General features: G+C 41.9%; 2 protein-coding genes and 1 non-coding gene across 7 annotated transcripts in view; 2 read left to right on the top strand and 1 right to left on the bottom strand.

Annotated features, from left to right (window-relative positions):
- Positions 1–11,952, bottom strand: part of Prepl (prolyl endopeptidase like) — a 28,800-nt gene extending 16,848 nt beyond the window's left edge. Inside the window, exons 1-4 of one of the 4 annotated variants that reach the window (XM_032908739.1) lie at positions 11,787–11,918; positions 10,066–10,605; positions 1,815–1,937; positions 540–606 (exon numbers count right to left, since the gene is read on the bottom strand). In XM_032908739.1, the coding sequence (XP_032764630.1) occupies positions 540–606; positions 1,815–1,937; positions 10,066–10,344 (469 nt within the window). In that variant the 5' untranslated portion in view covers positions 10,345–10,605; positions 11,787–11,918. Of the gene's footprint in view, positions 1–539; positions 607–1,814; positions 1,938–10,065; positions 10,606–11,786 lie in introns of all 4 variants that reach the window. The other 3 variants (XM_032908741.1, XM_032908742.1, XM_032908740.1) reach the window with 3 other exon arrangements.
- A 279-nt stretch (positions 11,953–12,231) lies between these two features.
- Positions 12,232–22,055, top strand: LOC116905773 (calmodulin-lysine N-methyltransferase-like). Of its 2 annotated transcripts, none has more exons than XM_032908743.1 (3): positions 12,232–12,537; positions 19,095–19,267; positions 21,711–22,055. In XM_032908743.1, the coding sequence occupies exons 1-3, from the start codon at positions 12,400–12,402 to the stop codon at positions 21,844–21,846; spliced, it is 447 nt and encodes a 148-aa protein (XP_032764634.1). In that variant the 5' UTR covers positions 12,232–12,399; the 3' UTR covers positions 21,847–22,055. The 2 variants fall into 2 exon arrangements, with proteins under 2 accessions (XP_032764634.1, XP_032764635.1); XM_032908744.1 differs by lacking the exon at positions 21,711–22,055 and adding an exon at positions 21,124–21,208 and having other exon boundaries at positions 12,239–12,537.
- On the top strand, positions 17,543–17,649 carry LOC116906340. The gene has a single exon (XR_004388621.1). It is a non-coding gene; the product is annotated as a U6 spliceosomal RNA (small nuclear RNA).
- Positions 22,056–24,976: the final 2,921 nt, after the last annotated feature.

Below are 24,976 nucleotides of genomic sequence, written 5' to 3'. Positions count from 1 at the left end.
ACCTATGAGCTATTGTCTTAGTCTAAGACAGTGGGTCGCAGCCTTCCTAATACTGTGACCCTTGAACACAGTTCCTCATGTTAAGACCCCTTAACCATAAAATTATTTTTGTTGCTCCTTCATAACTGTAATTTTGCTATTGCTATGAATCATAATGTAAATACTTTTGAAGTTCAAGGTTTGCCAAGAGGTGGCAACCCACAGGTTCATAACCACTGGTCTATTATTTACCAAATTTACAAAGAGAACATAGCTAACACATGTAACACATGCAAAATGCCTAGCACAGCACTGAGACAGAACATACTCCAAACATGCTGGACCCCATCTCCCTTCTCTGTGTTAAAGCTCCTGAATGTGGGTCGCTAAGTGTACCATAAGTCAACTCAGATAGTAAAATCCACTCAGTTAAAAAACTTAGAAATAATTTTTAACAAACTCTATTCTAATAGCTTTGAGCGACTGTTATCTATCAAGCCTCTGTTAAACAACTGACGCCTGAAAAGCCAGGTCAGCAGTGAAGAAGAATTGTACTCTACCTTCTTCGTCTTTGGAACGGACCAAGCAGCAACCTTCTTGATAATAGACAAAGCCGCCATGTTTAATCTGACAATGAGGAGAAAACAAGACTTACTTGATAGTAATTTAATTATTTAATGGTTTGACTACTTCAGATGAAGAGATGACCCTACCATAGAGTCAGATCTACTGAGGTTTGTGAATGAACGATGAAACGGACCATTTTTACAACACAGGTAGCAAGAAACAGCTTTCCTAAGTTCAGAACTGTTGGTGATTTCCAATACATAAATGCAAGGGCATAACAAAATCTATGCTGTTCGTCTAATATCTGTATAGTGAGACTCAATTAACAATATCAGGTAGCATCATAACGATAATCTAAAACGATACAGACAAGAAAACTCTAGCTAACCTGAAATGCCAACCAATATTCTGGTATCTTTTCTTTTACAAAAACTGTCGTCATCGACTGTGTAGTACCAACTTGATTTTATACGAAGTATACGGTGGTGGGACAAACGGTGTTTGAGATTAAGAAACTAAATATTTTTCTTTCTTTTTTATTCGGAGCTGGGGACTGAACCCAAGGCCTTGCGCTTGCTAGGCAAGCGCTCTACCACTGAGCTAAATCCCCAACCCCAAGAAACTAAATATTAACTATACACGTGTGTGTGTGTGGTGTGTGTACAGCGTTCTTGTCTAACACCTGAAATGCAGCTGACTGACTACCTCGCTTCAGGCGGTGTAAGCCACACTATTTATGGCACCTTTTGGATCTGGATCATCCCTGCTATTTGTATTTTACTATGAACATGACCTTCACTAATAATCTGTGGGCTGTTTTTCAGTTTTACTAAAAAATTTTCAATCTTCTTGTTCAATTTATTTCAGTTGAATATTTATGACTGGTAAGTATAAAATGAGTAACTGTGTACTTAAGCTTTACTAAAGTGAATTTCCTTTTATTAAAATATAGACAGGACACGTAAATACTTCTGAAATAACAAAGAAATGAGCTGTCGTATATAACTTCTTGGGATTTCCACGAATTCACACTTGAGCTGCTGTTCCCCTGCATCTTCCCAGAGTTCACCTACTACCCTGGGCGCTTTATTTTACGTTTTAACGTACAGATTGTGTTTCCTATTGCTGATGGCTGAAGGTGTTCAGCACGCCTGACAGGCTGAGCAGGACCTGATCTGGATGGGGTGCTCTGCCTAGGCAGCGCAAGGCACCTCACTCCCTGAACTGATCACACAGACAGCCCTCCTGAAAGACACGGCGTAGCTCACCTCCGCATTGACGATTTCGTACTCTTCCTGTGGCTGTGTTTCTAGCCTCGTCCTCACTTTTTCAAATGCATCCATGTCTTCAGAAATGGAATTTTCACTCTCTGGCTTAACAGGCAGAAGATCCTAGAAACATTTTTGGTGGTATGATCAAAACCTTCAAAACCATGGGAAGTGTCAGCTCTTAGGATTGTTACACTTTTCATGCAGGCGTATATCGTTAAGTGTTTTATAGAGTGTGTTTTATAAATCTTGTCCTTTCTTAAGATCATCAAAAAAAAAATGACACTTGATGCGTTACAAGTATGAGTCCTTAAGATACTTCTAGAAGCAACAAGAAGCCCAGGCAATGTTCAGAAACACTACATACAGTTAAGGAGGAAAGAGAATCCTTTGAGCTTTTGCATCTTTAATCAGAATGAGCCGCAGAGGGGAAAAGCCAGTTGAGTTTTGTAAGTACTGAAATACTATCCTACAAGGAGGGCAGTGTCACAGAGGAAGGTATTTCTTAACTACTAGCTGTAGGTTACTAATTCAGAGAATTACAATATTTATCCTGATAAATTTATTTATTTATCTATTGATAGAACTGTCCATTAGATCAGAGAGTGGCTCAGAAGACAAGGTCTCTCATTTTCTGACACAGGGTTTTTCTATAGCCCTAGCTGTCCTAGAGCTCACTCTGTAGACCAGGCTGGCCTCAAAAGCCAAGATATCTGCCTGCCTCTGCCTGCTGAGTGCCCGCTCCACCTCTGCCTGGCTCCTCCCTTTCTGTTTAAGGGTTAGTTTATTATGAAAAAGGAAGGAAAACCAACGAAACCTAGTGGTAAGTAGGGATGGATAAACAAGGCCACCATCCACCCACACTTCTGGGGGCCTCTCCTGCTGAGCACCACCACTGGGTAAGGCGGAGCCTTCAAGTGCCAACGTGTAGAACATTCACTCAACCAACACTCCACTGCTTTGCCTTGTTTAAGCAGAAGACTTTCAGTCAAGATGTCTGATTCTTTAGCTCTTTGCTGGTGATGACAAGTGCAGAGAGACAGTGCCAGGGTGGCAGGGAGCCCCTTGTAAGCTGATTCATGTTTACTGCTGAAGAACGCTCGCTCGCTCGCTCATGGCACATAACAACAATGTTGAGACCGTAAGGTACATATACAGATTAGATTTAAGAAGCGTACAACCTAAAAGGAAGTACAATAGAACAGAAAACCCATCAAAACAGACTAAACGGGAAAGCTTTCACAAAGTCACTCTTTAAAAACCTTGCGGATGCTCTAATGGCTTGGATTAGATTTAATGAGTCATCAGAGCAGCTATGGCAGTCTTAACTTTCAGTATCTACTTTCTTTTAAAATTATCATATATTTATTTCTTTCATATTGGGGGGAGTCAGTTCTCTCCTTCACTACGTGGAACTGAACCCCACTGGCACGCCCTGGCAACAAGCTCGTGAGTCAATGAGCCTCTCACCAGCCTCCCCACATCTCTCTTCAAGCACAGTTGTAGTTTTTTGAAAAATTATTTGCAGTCAAAATAACGAGGGTTTGACATATTTATTTTCCCTCACGTTCTTGCATTTTCATATGTACATGGCTGATGTTTGGACTAAGGCAATATCTATCTGTCACCCTCTGAAATGGCCTGGGATGGTAACTGATAAAGCAGAATATGGCTGCAAGTCTGTCTTGAAAGTCTCTCGTGGCGAATGAGGAATTCTGAAACCGAGCTCTGAATCCTGAAGACACTGCTGGTCTTTCTGGAAAGTTTTCTTTTTCCTTTTTTAAGACAGAATGTTGTGACTCTCAGACTGCACTAACATTTGCTATGTCTCAGGAGGAAGGTGACCTTAACATCTATCTGCCCCCCCCCCACCTCTAGCTGGCAGGACTACAGTCACTCCAGTTTGTGGTCTTCGAGTCTGAGCCAGGGCCTCGTGCACGCTATCCAATGAGCCGAACTCCCTTCCCAGGCCTGCTGAACCCTTCAGAAGGTCTCATGTAAGTATCACTTTTTCAGGAGCAGAAAGAAGACCTTTTACCTCTTTCCACAGGGCCCAACAAAAACCCACCTTAACTATGACAGGAATTAGCAATCAAACTTTATTGTGGGAAAGATGTTAAACTCTAAAGACGTAAAATTGTGACGTAGGAAAACACAGAATGGAGATGAGATCATTAATAAATGGCTAATTCCAGATCTCAGCTAAGGACAGCACAAGGTAGGCTTGGCAAATCCTGTACCACAAAAGAAGTGTTCTCAGGATAACAGAGGCATGCCAGCAGGACACAAGGGACAGTGCAAAGGGGTGTCCACTACCCACATGTGGGATAATTTGAGCATCAAAAAGAATAACAACTAATTAGTTACAATACACTGAAGAAGCAAAATCCACACAAATGAACAACAAAGTCTTGTATCCATAAAAATTAAAATCGAAAAAGAACCTTAAAGAACCTTTACAGAATGACACTAGGTAACAAATGAGGGAAGTATCATAGCCCAATCATTTGAAGTGCTCTGGGGAAACAGATAGGGCTGAAGTCCTTGACAGAGGGACACCGCTGGGGTAGGAGTACTGTGCAGAGTCTGCACAGCACCAGAGTTCCTACAGACAGAGAGAAGGATGTCCTAGTGGCCAGAGAGACAACCAGCAGTCAATGCTTTAGCTAAAACAGTCAAACTGACTCTGCACCTCCCAACAGAACAGTCCAAGATGAGAGGAAACTGCATGTCTCACTAAAAATGCTTAACAAAGAAAATGGAGAGAAGCAAGAACAGAGAGCTATTCCGTCATCCCTAGAAGCCTACTAAAAAAGACAAATGTGTGGTAAAACAAGGAAAAGAAGACAAAGGGCATTGCACATGAAAACCATGGAAACAGTTTCAACAGATGAAACGTCTCCACTTTAATGTATCGTATTGGTCATCTAAGGATTTCACGCATGCATATAACCTATTTTGACCATATTTACCATCAGGCCCACCTCCACCGCTCCACTCCCTGCCTAGCTCATGTCCCCTCCCCCTTTATAGCCCACAGTGGACACGTCTGTGCTGCCCATATACTCCTCAGTGTCGCGAGCCATCTACTAGAACATGTTCCACCTAACAGGGGCCACATGTGTAATAAAAATGGGCTTTCCCTCCTCAGAAGCTGTCGGCTGTCGCCTGCTCCTCAGTTAGGGGAGGGAACCTGAGTCCCTTGCCTCCCCATGCTGCAATACTGACTGGGGCAAGTGCCACAGCCTCTGTGAGATCATCATTTGAGTTTGACCTACGTCTGGGCTGTACAAAGAACTCTTGCCTCAGCTATTCCTACCTCTGTGCCTCCCTCATTGCCCCCCCCCATTCAAAGGGGAAAAAAACTCACAATCAACCATTTAAGAAAACAGGAAACAAGGTAAAATTATTCAATTGGCTTCATTAGAGTAATATAGCCTGACACTAAACTCAGTAACAAGGCACAGCGAAGTCTCCCCCTTCATCTGCCTGAGCTGTCTCTTGCTTGTTTCAGTTCTTCCAATCTTAAGTCTAAGCTCACATGCACACTGTCCCTGAGCCCAACCCCGACCTTCTCATCTCACTTACTTCCTACCATTCCCTGAACCTCCTCTTCTTTTGGTTCTCCACTGTACTGGTCACCTCTAACTCATTATTCTTTTTGTTTCAGAAAGAAAATTTCATTTAGCCCAGGCTGGCCTTGGATGTCCCTTTATGGTATGTAGTGGAGGATGACCCTAACAGCCACCCTGCCTCTTCCTCTTCAGTTCTGGGATCTCAGAAGCTGGCACTATGCCCAGTTGTTATGCTGGTTGAATCCAGGACTTCTAGCAGGCTAAGCAAACCCTCTACCAACAGGGCTACAAGCCTAGTCCTCACTTGATTATTCTTATCTTCATTTCCATTGAAAAACAAATTTAACCTCCATGAAGGCAGAGATCTTTGTCTTAGTCATGGATTGGCTAGAACAGCACAGAAATCTAAGCAGGGAGAGACAGGCTTTTCGAAGGGAAAAGTATGTACTTTTGGGAGACACTAGTGAGAAATCATGAGACTATTATAAGACAGAAGGACAAGATCATTAGTTTTCCCCCAAACGGTAGAAGAGCATCAACCGTGGGCTTACAAGTAAAGCACTGGAAAGCTCCCTGGGTTGGTCTCAACCACACCCAAGCAACAACCACACAAAACCAGTCTTAAATAAAATGGGATTGACCTATTGTTTGCAAAACAAAACCATTAATAGTAAGAATTCCAACAGGTATGTGACCAAGTAGAGTTCTTCATAAAAATGATAAGAATGACTGGATTATTCATCATTGGAAAAGTCTACTGGTGTTATCCAACATTAATACAAAGATAAACTCCTCTCTCTCTCTCTCTCTCTCTCTCATCCATCCATCGTGTGTGGAGGTCAGAGAGCAACTTGCAAGAGTCAGTTCTCTCCTTCCTCTATGTGAGTTCTAGGGATGGGACCCAGGTCCTGGACTCAGCGTTGGCAAGTGAGTGCCCTTATCTGCTAAGCCATGTCTCTCACCCCAAAAGGTAAATCTTGAGGCCCTCTAAATAAACAGAAAATTATTTTACAAATTTGAAAATGTGTTAAAACCTTAAATTTGGAAACAAAAAGACTCTCTTGACAGTTTCTGGTAGTTGTCTCACATGAAATATTAAACCTATAATCAACACATTCCTCCTCCTCCTTTTTATTTTTGAGACAGTGTTTCTCTATACAGCCCTGGCTATCCTTGAACTCAGAGAACCTCTGCTTCCTGAGTGCTGGGAAAAAAGGGGTGTGCCACCACACGCTGCTAAATTCTTTATCTTTTGTATCTTGTTCAAATTGTCATGGTCAGTTATTTCTGAAGTTATTTATTTGTAGGAAGAACAGTGCAAGGAGGAATGGAAGGTAAGGGCAATGGTCTCTGTTCTGACTCTACTCTCTGAGTATCACTGGCAAATGTAAGGGCAATGGAGGAAATCCTAGGATTGGTTAACGTGCTATGGTAACCAGATACTGGCTGAAAAGAACGTTACAACCAAACAAATCAGAGTTAGATCAGCGGCACTTAGTCACCAAGAATCTCCACTTTCTAAATATAGATATAGGGTCAGTGGCAGGCAGGGCTTGCAGTTTAGTTACCAAAGAAACTTAGAAAAAAAATCAGACTTCTGGCTGGATGTGAGGCCTATAATCCTAGTTCCTTGAAAGGCTAAGGCAAGAGGATTGCATGAACAATAGTTTTGCTCAACACAGAAAAATCTTGCCTCAAAAATAAAGGAGAAACTAGATCCTTAACCTACAGCCATTCTGATTCAACAGAGATGGACTAAGATCTAGCAATCTGCATTTCTACAAAGCTCCCAGGATTCCTGGCACATGTCTAGAGTGCAGAAGTTGGTATAAAAGATCCCAAAGTTATATGATAATCTGTTGCTAAGATAACAAGGCACAGTGAGGTTGGAGTTTGATTAAGATCCCTGACTAGTCTAGAGTCATACTAGCTCTGGCCAGTTCTTTTTCTTTTCATTATTTCTGTTACATATGATGTCATCTCTTGTTATTCTGTTAACTTATGTAAGTAGTTGGTCTTTAAATAGATCGATTAAAGGCCTTCTACTTTACTCTAACCTGTAAGAGGAGACACATTTGGAACTCAGAGGAACCTCCCAAAAGAAAGAAAGATGCATTTTTGTCTTCAGAGTATTTTCATAGCTATGGGATTATCTTTTGAAAAGTTTCCCCAGGTCTCAGAGCATAAATGAGTAAACACCCCACCATTCTGATCATTTCGTTTGTCAGAGAAGGAACTGTTGATACACAAAACGCAGGGAAGCAGAGCAGTTTTGTCAGGGGAAGAGGTTCCTAAAAGAGCTTCTATTTGTAGAGTTGCTGTCAGGTCAGTTTCTAGGAATCTATGACAAAATTAACAGTTGCCTCAGAGACAAATGGTTTCAGAGAACCTCTTGGCTTAGGGTCTGAGCTAACCTCACAGCTGCTACTCTGATGGTAACTCCTCTTACTATTTATAATCTGAGACAAAAATGACAAAATGTTCTACTCAAGATGCACGATAAAGCAACTCAAAGGCTTAGCCCAGTAGGTAAAGCCTTAAACTTTACGAGCATACAGTATTGTAAGTCTACATTAAGAGACAAAGACAAAAAACAAAACAAAACAGAAAAGGAATCTTTAAAGTTTCTAGGTGCATACAGTTAAAAATCATAGAGCCAAGCTAACTTTCCAAAGGAAAGCAATTTAAAAGACTGAAATGTTGGAAGTCCAGGAAGGGAGAGGACCAACATGAAAAGCTAAAGGGAAGAGACATATATGTGCATCAAATAGTTAGCTAAGAACAACCATGGAGTAAAAACTAAAAACAAAAGCTAAGAAGTGCATGCTGACAGGAGCTGGATATAGCTGTCTCCTGAGAGGCTCAGCCAGAGCATAGCAAAAATAGCTGCGAATGCTAGCAGCAAACCATTGAACTGAGAACGGGATCCCTGTTGGAGGAATTAGAAAAAGGATTGAAGGAGCTGAAGGGGTTTGCAACCCCATAAGAACAACAATACCAACCAACCAGAGCTCCCAGGGAGTAAACCACTACCAAAAGAGTACACATGGACTGACCCATGGCTCCAGCTGCATATGTAGCAGAGGATGGCCTTGTTGGGCACCAGTGGAAGGAGAAGCCCTTGGTCCTGCCAAGGTTGGACCCCCCCCCCAGTGTAGGGGAATGTGGAGGGGTAGTTGCGGGGGGGGGACACACCCTTATAGAAGAAGGGGAGGGGGATGGGATTAGGGGGCTTATATCTGGGAAACCGGGAAAGGAGGGACTAACATTTGAAATATAAATAAAAAAATCCAATTTAAAAAAAAAAGGAAAAAAATTTCAAAGCAAACCAAAAACAAAACAAAAAAACAAAATTAGGTAAGATAAGATTAATTTAGAATACATTTGAGTGTTCACCAACAGGTGGATACACAAAATGTAGATTTCTATAAAAAGCGTTATCTCTATAGAGAGGGCGGAGTTATGATACATTCTATGGCATTGAGAAATCCTAAGAACATTAGCAAAGGAAAACAACAGATAAAGAAAAGCTAAGTAGGGTTGGGGATTTAGCTCAGTGGTAGAGCGCTTGCCTAGCAAGCGCAAGGCCCTGGGTTCGGTCCTTAGCTCCGGGAGCTAAGTATTGTGTGCCTTTGCTCACCCAAAAACACTAGATAGGTAAATCCATGGATGTAGGAAACAGATTAGATGTCTCAGGGCTGAGGGAAACACACTGTTGTGGGATGTCTTGGGGAGGGCCACAGGATAAGGTTTTGAAAATAGTGGTTATAGCTGAATTACAATCCTGTGACTGTACTAATGCCTCTGGGCTCCACACTGAAAGTAGCTAGAGTAATAACTTTAAAAATATACAATCTGCCACAATTAGAGGAAACCAAAACAGATACAACAATGACTGACATGGTCAAGGAATGCTACGATACTGTAAATTCTAGCACCCCAAGTGTAGTGAAAGGAGTCTGAGGGACAGAGTTCAGAAGGAGAGGATATCTGTCAAAGCAGCAAGCGGGCGAATAGCTTGATTTCAAGTTAAGTATGGCGACCATGTAACATGACAGATTAAATGGGACACTTTTGAGAGGAGAGAGGACTATTAATAATCACACAGAGCAACAGGTGACGGCGGGCCTGTCTCAGGCTAACTGGAACACATGGTTACTCTCTCTACAAGTGCAACCAGTTGCTCAGGGCTGAAGTCAAGCCCACAGTTTGGGGCCAGACAGAAAAACAGTCAGTATTTTCAGTTGTCCAAAATGCATGATAGCTTTTCATTCCTTTGTATCGAGAAATAATACACAACTACATAGCACTTATTGACGGTGACTAACCTGGGAGTCATACAAGAATTGGTATATTATTAGGTTTATTGAGAGGTATAATTTGGTATTTTAGAAAGCTATATTTTAAAACACATTTACAGGTACATTAAGTTTTGAGATCAAATCAGCTTTCAATCAATCTGCACTTTTATATACATTATATGTATGTATATATAAAGCTATAGTTTTATAGGTTCACATATGGCTTTTTATACTCATATTGACTACAAATACTTGAGCCTAAAAAACAAATCTTAAAGTCAAGTTAGAAAATTAGTAATGGATACCTTACCCATTATTTATGAACTAAAATTAGTATTAATGGCCTACAAATAGATTAATTTGAATAGTCCATACCTTACGTGAGAAGCTCCGACTTGGGATGTTTCGTGCTAATTCTGTTATCTTGGGTTTATTCTGCAGACACTTGGTTAGCCGATAGTTTTTCAATCTTAGTCTATTGTAATAAGGGTCAGCGGCGTTACAGTAATTCTGTTTCGGCATGCATTTCCCAAGATGAGGAATGCTATACTTCAAAGCTCCGAGAAATAATTTGGTCGTCTGCTGCATGGTGGCAAATGGCAAAGTCCCTGTTTTTTGTTTCCTTAGGGGCTGCCAGCACGTGAATGATTTCATACGAATAATTATACAGTAATGGGATCTTACAGCATTTGAGGTCTCCACATTTTATCCCTCCCCTTTGGTGTCATGAGCCCCTTAGGTTACAAATAATTGTAGACATCTGATAACTTAGGTTAAATGCATTTAAAAACTTGTATGAGTTAAGTTCATTCAGATCATACTTCTTGGCAGGCGTGACTTAAACATGTCATCTGTCAAGTCAGTTTTTCTAGGGTCAAACTAAGCAGCAGTGACTCTGGAGAACGTATGGGCAAACTAAAACAAAAAAACAGAAAACAAACAAAATAAAAATTTGCAAACGAGTAAATGGACTTAGTGGCAATCAGGTACTCAGAGGGGGTTCAAAGGCAAAGTGGCTTTCAGCTTACATAATTCTGGGCATATCTTTGGTATGTGAAAGACAAATTGGAAAAGCCTGAATCACTTCAGAAAAGGGGGATTAATATTTGTTGAGTGAACCTAGGCGCCAGATACTTTTCACACAGCTTCACATGTACTTGACAAGAAAGCTAGAGTGCTGTTCATGGTTCAGGGGACCCAAGAGTGGCTCTGGGGAGCTCAAGACATCTTCCCAACTCACTTGATACATCGAAACGCCCAAATGATTTGACTCCTCCTCTTGTACATGAGCGACATAAAAGGATAATTAATTAAAAACAACTGCAAGATGCAAAAATAAAATGTAGGGTCATCTTTGGCTTCTGCTGGAAGGTAGGTTCATTTTACCTGCCATAGCAGAGACCCAGGTTTAGGTCTTGGGCCTTGCACGTTAACTACATCTGGACTCAATTTCATTACTTGTGAAACATTAATCATAATTAACCATAGCACTTATTCTCTGGGGTTGTTGTTTTGTAACAAAACCAGGCAATTTAGGTTAAAAACTTAGTCCCAGTACCTGGTACGCAGTAATCACTCAACAAAAGATCGTTAATATTATTAGCATAGGAATAATTTAGCTATGTTAAACACTGTTGAGCATAATTAGAGAAATCTTCCTTGTTAGCACAACAACACTGCGTCAGTTTTGCCATAGATCCGACCAGCTATGACGCCCCCTCCCCCCCTTAATCTCTTATGTCGCAGCAAAATAATGGGCCGGTGGAGCAGTAGCCTAGAAGAAAAATGCTCTTAAATCGCTTAATCTGTCCCCATAGCCTAATCCATTCATCCACCATCTTCATGGTGAAGACAGAGTGCAAGGATAGGGATACAGGTGGGGTAGGCAAATGGGTGTTCCCAGGAGCACCTACTCATTTCCCCGTGCAACTGTGCAAGCCGGACACGTCGTAGTCTCAGGACGTGAGGGAATGATACCGTTTAGCATGACAGAAAAGACAGGGATCAAAAAGGGAGTAGGGAAGTGAGGAATGGCTGGAAGGTGGTGGGGAGAGGAATAAGGAAAGGGGACCCACTAGCAACCCTTGTATACGTACGCAAATTGAAAGACAGCTGGACGAGCAAAGGTAGAGAAGACAAATACGAGAACCCGAAGCTCTCAGGAAGGAGCTGCAGTAACCTCAGCCTTGTCCACCGAAGCCTGCCTTCAGCACCCAGCAAGAATGACAACCTACCTCGCGCCGCCCAGAGCTAGTTTGCAGCACGCTGGTCTACGTAACACCAATCCAACCTGATAGGGAAGCACATTTCGCCATCTTTATTATGGTCAGTGGTGGGCTCTTTCTCTTCCTGGACTCACTCACCTTAAAAGACACCTGAATTTTGGTTTTCTGGTATTATGGCGAGCAAGAGACAAAGCGGGAAAGAAGAAAACAACGAGGAAAGCCCTCTCTGCAGCTATTCCACAGTCCCATCCCACTCCGGCTCGCCCTCACTTAAGATGGCCACCAGAAAACTGGTGCAATGATGTGACGCCGCTGTTCTGGTTGCCAAGGAGACGCGAATACCGGAAATGCGGAATTCGGGGAGGGTGCACGCAAGGGCTGTGGGCGAGAGGCCCGGCGTCACAGGTCCTGACAGGGAAGAAGTTGGCAGGTCCTGACTGGGGAGAGCTGTGGCGGAGGCACCCGGGTCCAGTCAACCCTGGTGATGGAGTCGCAGGTCGCGGTTGCTGGGGATGGAGAGACTGAGGCAGAGGCGGGCAAGGGTCCCATGATTGGCAGTGCCAGCCAAGGGTCGCTGGTCTCAGCGCCCAAGGGGGCTGTCCGGTGGAAGCTCCTGCGACAGGTAAGGGCGAGCGCTCGCCACCTCTGCCTGTAGCCACTCCCCTCTCAGGTACGGGGCGCGCCGCGGCGGCTCGTGGTTCTCCGCAGCCGGGTGCTGACTTCCCCTTTCGTCAGGAGCCAGGCGAGAAGCGCCCCCTTGCTTCATCTACACTGTCCCACCAAAAAAGGGAGAATCTGGCGGGGTTGGAGAGCGGGACAGCCAGAGCGAGGTCCTAGAAACTCAGCTCCATCCAAATAGAGTCGTTTTGCTCGCCTGTCTGATGGGTGGGACCGCCTCTCTTCACCGCGTGCAGCCCTGCTTCCCTGCCCTTTCCATTTTATTTTATTTTTTTGCTTTTTGACTCCCAGACTGGTTGCGGTCACCGACTTCCTGGGTGCACTTTTTGGTCCCACGTCTCTGGAGGGAGACTAAATGGAATGGGGACTCTGCCCGCGTTTCCGTGCAATCGGAGAGTTACATCGGAGAGTAAAGCGGAGAAGAAAAGCTATTGCTTTCTCTTTTTCCCGCCACTTGAAACTCAGACGTTTATCTTCTAAGTTTGAAGTAATTATTAGGATACTTGCTGCCCAAGATGTACCAAGGAATCCAAATGTATTGATTGGCTCGTTTCTTCCAAACCGCTCCAGTGAAGGTTTTATAAGTTTCCTTGGTCTTTGTGTCTCCTCACAGCAATAGAAAAGTAACTAAGACAGTGGCTCAGGGCAATGAGCCTTAGTGTATTATTTTACTTAGTATTGTTTTTAACAACCAACCCCATGCCACATGTCATACAACTTCTGTGAACCACCTGGCAGTCCACTGATATAACCTGTGATCACCTGCGTTGTTTACTGTTGTGTACCTGGTCTCTATACCCACAGTTCTGGGAGTTGGCTGGCATGTTGTCACAGTTATGGTAGAAGTATGTAATAGAAAGAGGCATGTATAAAATCCCTGCTTCCGATGCCTGTTAACATACTGTATTACTTACTAGTGTTATCACTGTGACAAAAATACTAGGCAAAGCAATTTAAGACAGGGAGGGCTTATGTTGGCTCATGGTCTGATGATACAGATGGTCTACAGCAGGAAAGTCAAGACAGCAGGACCCTGAAGCAGTTGGTCACATTGTGTTAGCATTCAGGAAGAAGAGAGCAATGGATGGATACTAGCTAGTACCTTTTCTCCTCTTTACTTGGCATGATGATAGCACAATTAGAGTGTGCCTCCCTGCCTCAATGACCGTAGTTAGGAAAATCCCTTACAGGCATGCCAAGAGGTTAATCTAAGATAGCTCACCCCTTGTGGACAAGTTGATGATCACTATGAGCCATCTCACAGACTGTTAGTTAAAGCCCAAAGTCAAAGACCTTTTTTTTTTTTTTTTTTTTTTTTTTTTTTTTTTTTTTTGGTGCATCTTAGAGTTTCTATTCCTGCACAAACATCATGACCAAGAAGAAAAGGGTTTATTCAGCTTACACTTCCACATTGCTGTTCATTGCCAAAGGAAGTCAGGACAGGAACTCACACAGAGTAGGAACCTTCAGGCAAGAGTGGATGCAGAAGCCATGGAGGGATGCTGCTTATTGTAAAGCTTGCTTCCTGGCCCTGCTCAGCTTGCTTACTTATAGAACCCAGGACTACCACCAGCCCAGGGATGGCTCCATCCATAATGGGCTGGGCCTTCCCTCTTGATCACTAGTTGAGAAAATGCCTTACAACTCAGTCTCATGGAGGCATTTCCTCAGGGGAGGTTCCTTTCTCTGTGATAGCTCCATCTTGTGCCAAGTTGACACACAAAACCAGCCAGTTTGAAGTGTCAGGGGAAAAGTGAGGTTTTTTTTCCTGTAATAATTCAATTGATTACCACAGGATAAACATTCATAAACCATGCATGCATGTTTCATCAGTGTTCAGAAGCAGAAAGCTTGAAGAATCTGGTCAAGGCTAGGATTTTGTGACTCAAATTGGGAGTGTTACTCAGTGCTAGACCACTTTGCACGTGCAAAGCCCTAACTGTGATCTCTTTCTCTCGTGGCACACTTTCACGATGTGCTGCCTTTATTTTTGCAGCTCCGGATTCTGACTTTCTGTCCTCCCCAGGACTCCAGTGGTGTCTCAGGGCTCTTTATCCTAACTGTTTGATGCTTTCTCTGCATCTCACAGTTTTGAGAGAAAACCCGTGTGACTGGTACATTGTTGTCTTTAGGTCATGTGCTAAGTTGGTGACTTTTGATTCTAGTGCCTACCCTAATTAGGTGAGACCTAGAAGTCTCTGTGTGATCATTAGCTACAGAGCTCACAGACATCTTGTTTTCCTTTTGGTTGAGTCTCAGCTGACAACCGTGATGGTTATTCGCAACTTCAGTCTTTCAATGTTCATCCAGTTAGGCATCCTGAAGAAATGATCTAGTTTCCTTAAGAAATAATTTTTTTTTTTAAATGACTCTGGTAGGCCACATTTGGGCCAATTGCTGTGCCTAACAGAATGGAGCTTTTTGGCTAACCCGGGTCATCAACCACTTAACAATCCCTGCAGAATTACATACAGAGGAGGCATGCATGCACAAACTGACAGACGCCTCTAGAAGAAAATACTTTACCTAGAGGACGGAATTCTTGGCCGAAGGATCTGGATAATGAAGCATCTCATAGTGCTGTTTAAGGCAGGATGCTGTGTGTTAGATTGTCTGTGTTATTGTCTGTGTTGAGGGCCTTGAGTTTAGGCTTGGGTCTGCCCTTGACTATGTATGATGACGAACACTTCTTGGTTCTAAGTTTTCCATTGTAAGTGAAAGACCGAGGGTCTTTCCAACCTCTGCTTAAAATGAAGATCTCTTCCTGTCTTCTAGTCTCAGCTTTTGGAGTAGTCTCTGCTAACCCTTTACATGCACTAGAATCTGTAGTGACTTGCTCTGCTCACCTCTACTTTTTATACTTTGAGTCTTCCTTCTTCCTAGTGCTTTTAGATGTCTTTTTAAGATTTAATTTTTAATTATCTGTACCTGGGAGGAGGAGGAGGCCTGTATACAAGAGTGCAGGTGTCAGAAGAGGGCCTCTGATCCCTGGGCGTGTGTGTTACAGGCCGTTGTGAACCACCTCGCTTGGGTACAGGGAACTGAACATGGCCTCACGCTCCTGTGTTCTTAACCTCTGAGCCATCTCTTCCGCTGCTGGATTATCAATATTGTTTAAGACCCTGAGTTACATAGAGAAGGGAGCGTGGACATAAAGTCCCACCCTAACCAAGACGGTGCTTGCAGTTGATACTTGCTGGGAGAAGAAAATCAGCTTCCTCCAATGGGTTCCATCGCACTCCAGGCCAGGCCTCCTTCCCAGAAGTAGCTGGCTAACATAAAAAAGTGAAAATCCACAGGATAAAACGTCTTTAAGCAAAATCTTTATAGGAAAAAAAAAAAAAGAGAAATCCCTAAAAAGCGATGCATGCTTACCTCAGTTAGCCCAAGTATGTTCTCTAAAAAATTACTGAGCTGTACATACTCAGAATTCAGTAATTGTCATAGAACTGGGGAATATCGTGCTGGTTACATCCTTTGTAATTACACTAATTACAGACACACATCCCTTGAGTTCCAGTGCTAGTTTATTTGAGTTTTAATTTTTTTATTTTACTTCAGTTTTTTGGGGACAGGGTTTCACTATGTAGCTCTGGCTGTCCTGGAGCTCTCTGTAGACCATGCTGGCCTCAAACTCACAGAGATCTGCCAGCCTCAGCCTCCCAAGAGCTGGGATTGAAGGTGTGTCCGTATGTACGCTCTTTTGTTTGTTTTAATGTAAGCACTCATAGCTGCTTAGCTGTTATCTCAAGGTTCCAGAAATTATGCTTGAAGTTTGATTTACTCCTAGGAATATTTTAATTTCTACCGACTTTACACACACACACACACACACACACACACACACACACACACACACACACTCTCACACACACACAGACTCATACACACTTGCTTACACACACACAGACACACACAATCACACATACACTCACACACACGCACTCACACACATACACAGACTCACACACACATATACATACACACTCACACACACAGACTCATACACTCGCTCACACACACACATACACACACACACAGACTCACACCCTCACTCACACACACACAGACTCACACACACACTCACACACACAGACTCACACACTTGCTCACACACACACACACACTCACACACACAGGTGTACACACAGGCGTACACACACACACACTCACACACGCACGCACGGAATATATTTTTTCTCAGAAGAGTTTGCTCCCCGTGCTGACACCTTTCCATTGTATTGCTGATTTTTCTTGTCCATCCCCCTTTGCATTGTTGACTCTCTTCTGGTCCTGGATTGAGTTTTTCTGCTTATGTCTTCTTTGATATCATTTCATTTTTACTGGTAAATGTTTGAAATTTTCATCTAACATTTTATCTACTTCAGTATCTTTAAACTCAGTGAATCAGGATCTTTCAGAGATCTCACATTCCCTTGCCCTTTAGTGTTCTTGATGTTTCTGTGATGTAATTTGTAGACGTTGTTTGACCATGTCTTTCAGTTTGCTTGGAGATCTTAGTGAACAGCCTTTCCTGAGGCTCAGTCTTTATTGTAGGACAAGGAGAAAACAAATTATTATAACAGCTAAAGAATCAAATTGTATACAATATTGGAATTGATTAGTAGGTCACATTGGCAATGCCTGTAAGTCAAAGAATAGGAAAACTACTATGACCCTATAAATTATTTATGGTAACCGTAGAAATACCAATGACTAGGAAAAGAAAAGAGGCAGGGAAAGAGGAGAACGTAGAGAAACCAAGATCAGGAAATGGAAGGAAGGGGAAGAGGTGTGCAGAACGTCATGGAGGAGAGAAAAGAGGAAGTGCCAGAGAAGATTAAAAAAGAGGCCCAAGAAGGAGAAAATTCGAAAACAAAATTTAAGAAGGAGAATTAAAAAAAGATGCAATTTTAAAAACAATTTAAAAATCCTCAGGATGAGGTCAAGTGCTTGCTTCAGCGGTATGGGCACCAAAACTGGAACGGCGCAGAGGTGATGGGCATGGCCCCTGCATAAGGGTAATACACACATCTGAGAAGCGTTGTACATTAGAAAAAAAGTGAGGTCAAACACTACTAACAGTAAACCAGGGAGGGTAAAAAACGAGTCTGGGACAGGAGAGCAAAGAACACTTAAAACTGTCTGCTCTTCCAGAAGACTTGGTTTGACCCCTACTACCTGCACGGCTACCCACAGCCATCTGTAGCTCCAGGGCCAGGGCATCTGAAGTCTTCTTGGGGCCGTCAGAGGCACCAGGCACATACCTGGTGCATAGATGTATATGCAGGCAAAATACCCATACACATAAAATAAAAATTAGAAAGAGAGAAAAGACTGTTTAAAAACGAAAAAGGACAGATGAGTACATTAAGCATAGTAAGAAATAAGAATAATTATAAAAATATTGCTAAAGGGTGTGGCGAGAAGGTAGAAAGTATAAGGTGCAAGAGAAGGAAAAAGGATGTTGGAGTCGCTTCTTTTGTGTTCTCCAAAACTGGAGACTTGTGGTTATATGTGCAGGGGTGCGGGGTGTAGAGGGTGCAGTGTCAGTTAGACTTGTAGGCCCTTGGTCATATGCACGGGGAATGCAGCAGAGTGGTCAGTTGAACTTCTAGGCTCTTGGTCATATGCACGGGGAATTCTGTAGTTTGTATTGAAGTTTTCACATCTGTTAATATGATGTCTTATGTTCAGTTTGGCTCCTGGTTCCAATACCCATCCCCACCCCCAACCACCCATATATTCCAGGCTCATCTTGTACAATTTCTGCCATTTCTCCAGTGATGATCAGATATATATGTATAGTTTTAAAAATGTAAGTCAGAAAATACAAGGCTTCATTCGTTTATATTATACTCCATTTGGATGTAGAGCTGTAGGGTTTTTGCTAAAAACCCTTAATCTTCTAGCTCTATGTCATTTCTCCAAATGTGGAAAACTAATACCAATAAAACTAGTCATTTAATTTATCCTAAAACAAATAAATACAAGTATACACATGCACATATATACACAGTCACACAAACACATGCACATATTACACAAGCATACATATGCCACACACACAGGTACATATACACAGAAACATACATATGCTGTGAATGCACACATGCACACATAGGTGTACACATATGACATGCAAACATTTGTGCACATGCACACACGCACAACCTAATAATAGCACACCTGCCCTAGCTCTGTTTATTAAAGCTGTTGCTTGTCTACTCCGTTCCTCTGATTAACAGATGCCCAGGAGAAAAGTTGATATAAAAACCTTGCTAACTCTAGATTTTTCTCCTACTTAACGCATCAGACTGTTAAGCTGTTACTACCTTTACCACTCCAGTATGCTTTCAGTGTTTTGTCCATATTTTCTTTGTGTGTTCAGCAGGAAGTTAGTATTATTGGAAGTGAGAGTTTGTTTATCACTTAAAAACTAGAAACTAAAACATATACCACTTGTATACTATAACCCTAATGTTTGATTTTATTTCAAAGGTTCTGAAGCAGAAACAGCTGGATGACGGTCTGAGACATGTATCTGTGAGAAGATTTGAATCATTTAATCTGTTCTCAGTCACAGAGGCCAAAAACAGGGGAACCGAAAAAGAGGCTGGTGCGTGGGTCCAGTACACAAGCATCTTTTACCCCGAGTACAGCATCTCCTTAAGGTGAGCATTGTCCGAGTTAAGGTCTGTAGAAGGAAACCCATGCACTCAGAGCCCCATGCCTGCTCTGACTTTGCAGCAATCTTTATTAGAACTCGGTTTTGCAACTTGATGTTAGAAAATTCTGCTCCCTTAGACAGAGTCTCTTATGCTTCTGCTTCATAAAAAGCATAAGTATCAAATGAAAGCATCAACTTTAAATACTTTTGAAGATTTCTAAAAGGACCAGCAATTTGGCCCAAACCACTTCACTGGAAGATACTCTCATTGTACTTGAGCTTGTTGCCACTTTATTTCTAAGAACACTTTTATATTTATCCTGTGTGTTGTCTGTAAGTCTGTATTATAAACATCAGCAACTGATGAGGACATGCTTGTTTACTTCCTTAGTTTCTGTTCTACTGCTGTGAAGAGACACCATGACCAAGGCTACTCTAATGAAAGAAACATTTAATTGGAGGCTCGTTTACAGTTTTAGAGATGTGTCTCTAGGACTATAACAGAGAGTCCTGACTCAGCTAAAATTTTGGCCTTGAGGGTTGCCACTTTTATCTCCCTTTTTGCATTCTTCCATATGTCCTTCTGCATTAGTCAAAACAATGCCTGAATACACCGAATCCCACAGTAGAACATGGTCTTCAATAGATAATCATAGCAACACTAAGAATGGATGGCAGTTGCTATTGTCTACTAGGTGATGTCACTGTCTTGAGTGGTTTCTATGTATTAATGTGTGTCACCATTCATAAATGAAGAAGAACCTGGTTAAGGTCACACAGCTGCTCATGTGGTGATTGGTGGCTGTACTCAATCCAGACAATCTACCTATTGATAACCTGTCTGGACTGCACACAGAGTCTGTACTTTTAGCTTCTGTGTAATCTTGCCAGATAGCTACTCTCAGGGCTCTCATATTTATACCCTCTCAAAAGTTCCCAGAATTCCAAAAGTCACACATTGGAGAAACTATCTGCAGCTGGCAAAACCACACCCCTGTTAGTGCACAAGGCAGAACCACACCCCTCCTGGTGCACAAGGCAAGTCATAATCACCTGCTGTGAAACAGCCTTTTATCCCACACCTGGGATTAACACAAAAATATATTCACAAAACATATCTGCGTTTTTGTTTTGGGTTTTGTTTTGTGTTGAGAAACCAAAATTCTCACTATAATATATAACCCTGTTATGCTAAAGAATTTTACCAGAAATTTCCAGAAGAACCTAGATGGAAGATTTTTTGCCAAAAGCAATTCATTCTTTTTCATTAAAATTTTTGTTCACAATTTTTCACCTGTTTACTATTTTTGTTTATTTTCCTTTATCTGCTTAATATGAACCCTTCTGTATCTTTAATTTTTTTCAAAAGTTATTTTTAATGATGGGTCTTAAACACTTTAACCTCCCTTTTAGCCCACTACCCACCCACCAGAGGTAGTGGGAAAAAACGAATATGGGGAAGTGGACCTGTTTAGAAATGGTTCTTTGGAGCAGTTCCCATCTGTGTTGTCTGGAAATCAGCATTAAGTTCACAGGTCAGCAGGGGCAGCTCGATCCACTTGCAAACACTTCACAGATAACCAGCGGTCCAGTCTGGTAGAGTTGGGATAGCAAACACGAGTGAGCAGTGATGACACTACCTAGTATAGACAGCTAGGCCTCAGCCTTGGCTCAGGTCAGCAGGAGGGACCTGGAGGGGCGCCAGGAGATGTTTTCAGCTGTGCTTCTCAGGGAAGTGAAGATCAGGGAAGACTTGAGACCAGCAAGTATTGCTCCATAAGTCAGCATAGCTCAGCCTCCACCACTGTCCGTTAAGTCCTATTTATACCTTCCAAACATCCTCTATCGCTCTTGCCTCAGCATGCGGTGCTCTGTCTCAGCTGATGTCACTCTGCCAGTCAGCTAGAGTCTGTGGAAACAGTAAGAAACTGCAGCACACCACCAGAAGGTTTTTGGTTCGTTTCTCTCTATGAATTCCTGACAAATGCAGCTCAACTATGAAGTATAAGGTGGACCAATACATGTGTGTTGTTAGTGAAGAATCCTTTGTTATGTGTCCTTTCATGTGCTTGTTTTAACAGAATAATATCCTTTCTCCTTGTCTGCTTCAGCAGAAAGTTCCCTGATGAGTCTACCTTAGTCTTTACCTGTGTCTGCTTAAGGAAAGCACTCACGTGTCTGCCCCAACAAAACACCATCCAACACAACTGACTTTCCAAAGAACCCTTAAGTTTCCACTGCAGCCCACTCTTATTTTTTCTTTATCGTATTAGCACTTTGACCCTGTTTCTTCTATGAGATCTCTTAGCAGTGTTATTTGTTTCCTTCAGTATTGAGATAGATATTCTGAAGTAGTTTTTGTTTGTTTTAGAGAAAAAGCCCCAAGGTAATTTTAAATATATTACATCCATATATATGGATAATCATATCCAATTCTTTTGAGACAGGGTCTCACTATGTAGCTCCAGCTGGCCTGGGACAGCCTGGTCCATAGGATCCACCTACAGAATTCTGCCTCCCAGAAGTTTTAAAGTTTGTCAAATACAACATTATGGAACGATCAGAGGAAGAAAAGATGAATAATCTTAGGTAAATTCAAACCAACAATGTTTACTAGTATCTTGTATATAAATATGAGGTATGCTTTCCTCAAGGAGCTAAATATATGAGAAATGAAACAATGACAAGAAAGAAGGAAAGTTAAGTAGGCAACCCGAGAGATCTCACCATGTGGCACACGGCTGATCTCTAAATTAAATTAAAACTTGACATGTTTTGTCTTAGAAGCACTGTTTTGGAAAGCATTGAGGGGCAGGAGTTTAGACTGGATCTGGATGTAATAGAAGATTCTGGAGAAAGGGAAAAATCATTCCTGATGAGAACAGGGGCATCATGAAATAGCATGAAAACATGAAAGGCAGAGTGACAAACGGCTACTGGGAAGACCAACTCTGTCTCTAGAGAGAGGATCCTAAAGGCCGACTGGTTGTTCATGTGTTGACATCTAGGAGTTGTCCTACACACCACATGCACACTGATCTAAATCAGACACGGGTATTCTAGAAGCAGATATCGAAGGACTGATTGATCAGGGCCACAGACCAGACTCAGGAGCTGAATGTGACCCCAGTCTGTAGGATTCTAATCCTACAGAGCCTTTAAGCCTGAAACCCTTAAACATCTGTGTGAAGTTATTTCACCAGTCAGGATTTAGGACAAGGGACTTCCTTAGGAACTTGTCTTTGTTGTACATTTATCCTGTTCTTCTTATATGGTTGGGGTATTCAACTGTGGAGGGGGACTTGCCTTACCTAACATTCGTGTCTTATCTTGTCAACCAGAATGTTAGTTACAGGATGTCAACTCCCAGGGAAGTCTTGGGAATTTAACCTTTATTTGGCCCCTACTTAATATGGAAGTCTTATTTTAAATGGCTTCTTCTATTGGTGCATGTGTCTCCCTTATGCTGGGGTCCATCCCAGGGGCAGCTTATAAAGGCAAAACCCATAAAAGCTCATGCATAGGTGCAGGAAGTGCTGCCTGGCGTTTGGCTCGGGTCCAAGCTTCTTGTAGCTTACTCTACAAAGCAGTTCTAACTGCCCTCCATTGTGATTGGTTTCCAAGATCCCAAAGCATAGGACACAATAGAGTGTGCAGTCAGCTCGACCATGAGAAAGTTTCCTTGTAACAGCAGTAACAGCATAACATGGCTGGCTAGACAGGCAGCAGTTACCCAGGCCTTAGCGTTATGCACTCCCACAGACCATAAGCATGCACCCACTTCTCCGTCTTGCTCCTCCTCACCTAAGAGTCCTGGCACAGCTCAACAGAGGACATGGGGTGATTCTTACTTGTTAGTAGTCCTTGACATCTGTTTTCTTCACCTTAAATCTTCTTGTACCTTGATTTCTAGCCCTTTGAAGTTTTATTAGACTCAAAAATATATAATCCAGGGGCTGGAGAGATGGCTCAGCGGTTAAGAGCACCTGACTGCTCTTCCAGAGGTCCTGAGTTCAATTCCCAGCAACCACATGGTGGCTCACAACCATCTGTAAAGAGATCCGATGCCCTCTTCTGGTGTGTCTGAAGACAGCTACAGTTTACTCATATATAATAAATAAAATAAATATTTAAAAAATATATATATAATCCAAAGAGAGTAAGTAACTAAACGATTGTGGTTTTAAAAGTATCTCATGGTTGTTTATTTTACTAAGCTGTGTAAATTATAAAACTATACTTATATAAAATTAAAATGTTGATCATTACTTTCTCTTACCCTTACGTTTTGTTTTCTTTTTTTTTTTTTCTTTCGGAGCTGGGGACCGAACCCAGGGCCTTGTACTTGCTAGGCAAGCGCTCTACCTCTGAGCTAAATCCCCAACCCTCTCTTACCCTTACGTAATTGTACATAAAATGAAGGAATACCGAGTCTCATAGTAACTTTTCATTAAAAGCATAATTTAGGGCTGTTAGGTCAAAGGATTGTGAAATCCCCCAGGGTCTTTCATCATTCTTGTGTATTTGAAAGTGGTTCACTCTGAAAATGGTTGAGATTGAGGAAATGATGTATGGGTGCTATTCCTAATTTATTGCTTAGAAAGTCTTGTTTTTCTCATGCTTTGCTTCTTAGAACATTACGAAACAGCTATTGCTAATAGTTAAAGGCATACAGAAAGCCACAGTAGAGCACAGAGTGCTCTCACTAAGTCTTTTATTAAAAATTACCTCCAATTTCCATTATAAGCTATGATTTACTATTGCATAGAACTTACTGTGTACACACTAGATATTGTCCTCATACCTTATTTTTTAACTTAATTTCCCCATGCCAAATTTAAATACTTTGGAAGCTTTAAATGTTTCCATTATATATGGAACTGTACATGTCAGTTATTTATATATATATATATATATATATATATATATATATCATTATATGTGGAACCACAGATACCAGAGTTACTAATTTATAAGTGAATGAAATCTTAAGGAAAGCAAAAGCTGAGAGGCCTGACCCATCCTTCTGTGTTTGAAAATGACTACTGTTGCTGTGGTAATTGTTGAATTAGAACGCCAGTACTTAACTTTTGGCTTGTCCTAGAAGTGCAGGACGGGCAAGAAGTCAAGAATGTGGCTTTGACTGTGTTGTTTTTTGAGTACAATCAATGCACCACCATTGTTTCTCAGAGAAAGGAAAAGACAAACCATTACACTACTGAAATTAGCATGTGCCTTCTGAGTGCTAAGTCAGAGTGGGTGACAGGAACAATCTGTTCATGAAATTAAATGTATGCAGATTATTCGTACCTGACATAGTATAGTATATATCTCAATAAATATTTCCCTTCAAAAACTGTTGTATTTTGATGGCTGTGGAATGACATCTCAATGTGGTTATAATTTACATTTCCCAATGATGATTTTAGGGGTTCTACCCAATGCTGAGAGCAGAGGCAGGAGAATGCTGTAAGTTGGGACGGAGTGAATATGACCAAAATACATTAATATACAAGTGTGGTACTGTACACTAAAAATTTAATGTGAAAACTGACAAGGCAGGGGCCAGAGAGATGTCCCAGAAGTTAAGAGCACACAGGCTGTTCTTCCAGAGGACCTTAGTTCTATTCCCAGCAACCATGTTATCTCAAAACCTTCTATAATGGGGTCTGATGCCCTCTTCTGGTGTGCAGATACACATGCAGACAGGACG

Source organism: Rattus rattus, chromosome 7 (assembly GCF_011064425.1).
Source record: "Rattus rattus isolate New Zealand chromosome 7, Rrattus_CSIRO_v1, whole genome shotgun sequence".
NCBI classification, from domain to species: Eukaryota; Metazoa; Chordata; class Mammalia; order Rodentia; family Muridae; genus Rattus; species Rattus rattus.
This window is presented reverse-complemented; position numbering and strand designations above follow the sequence as displayed.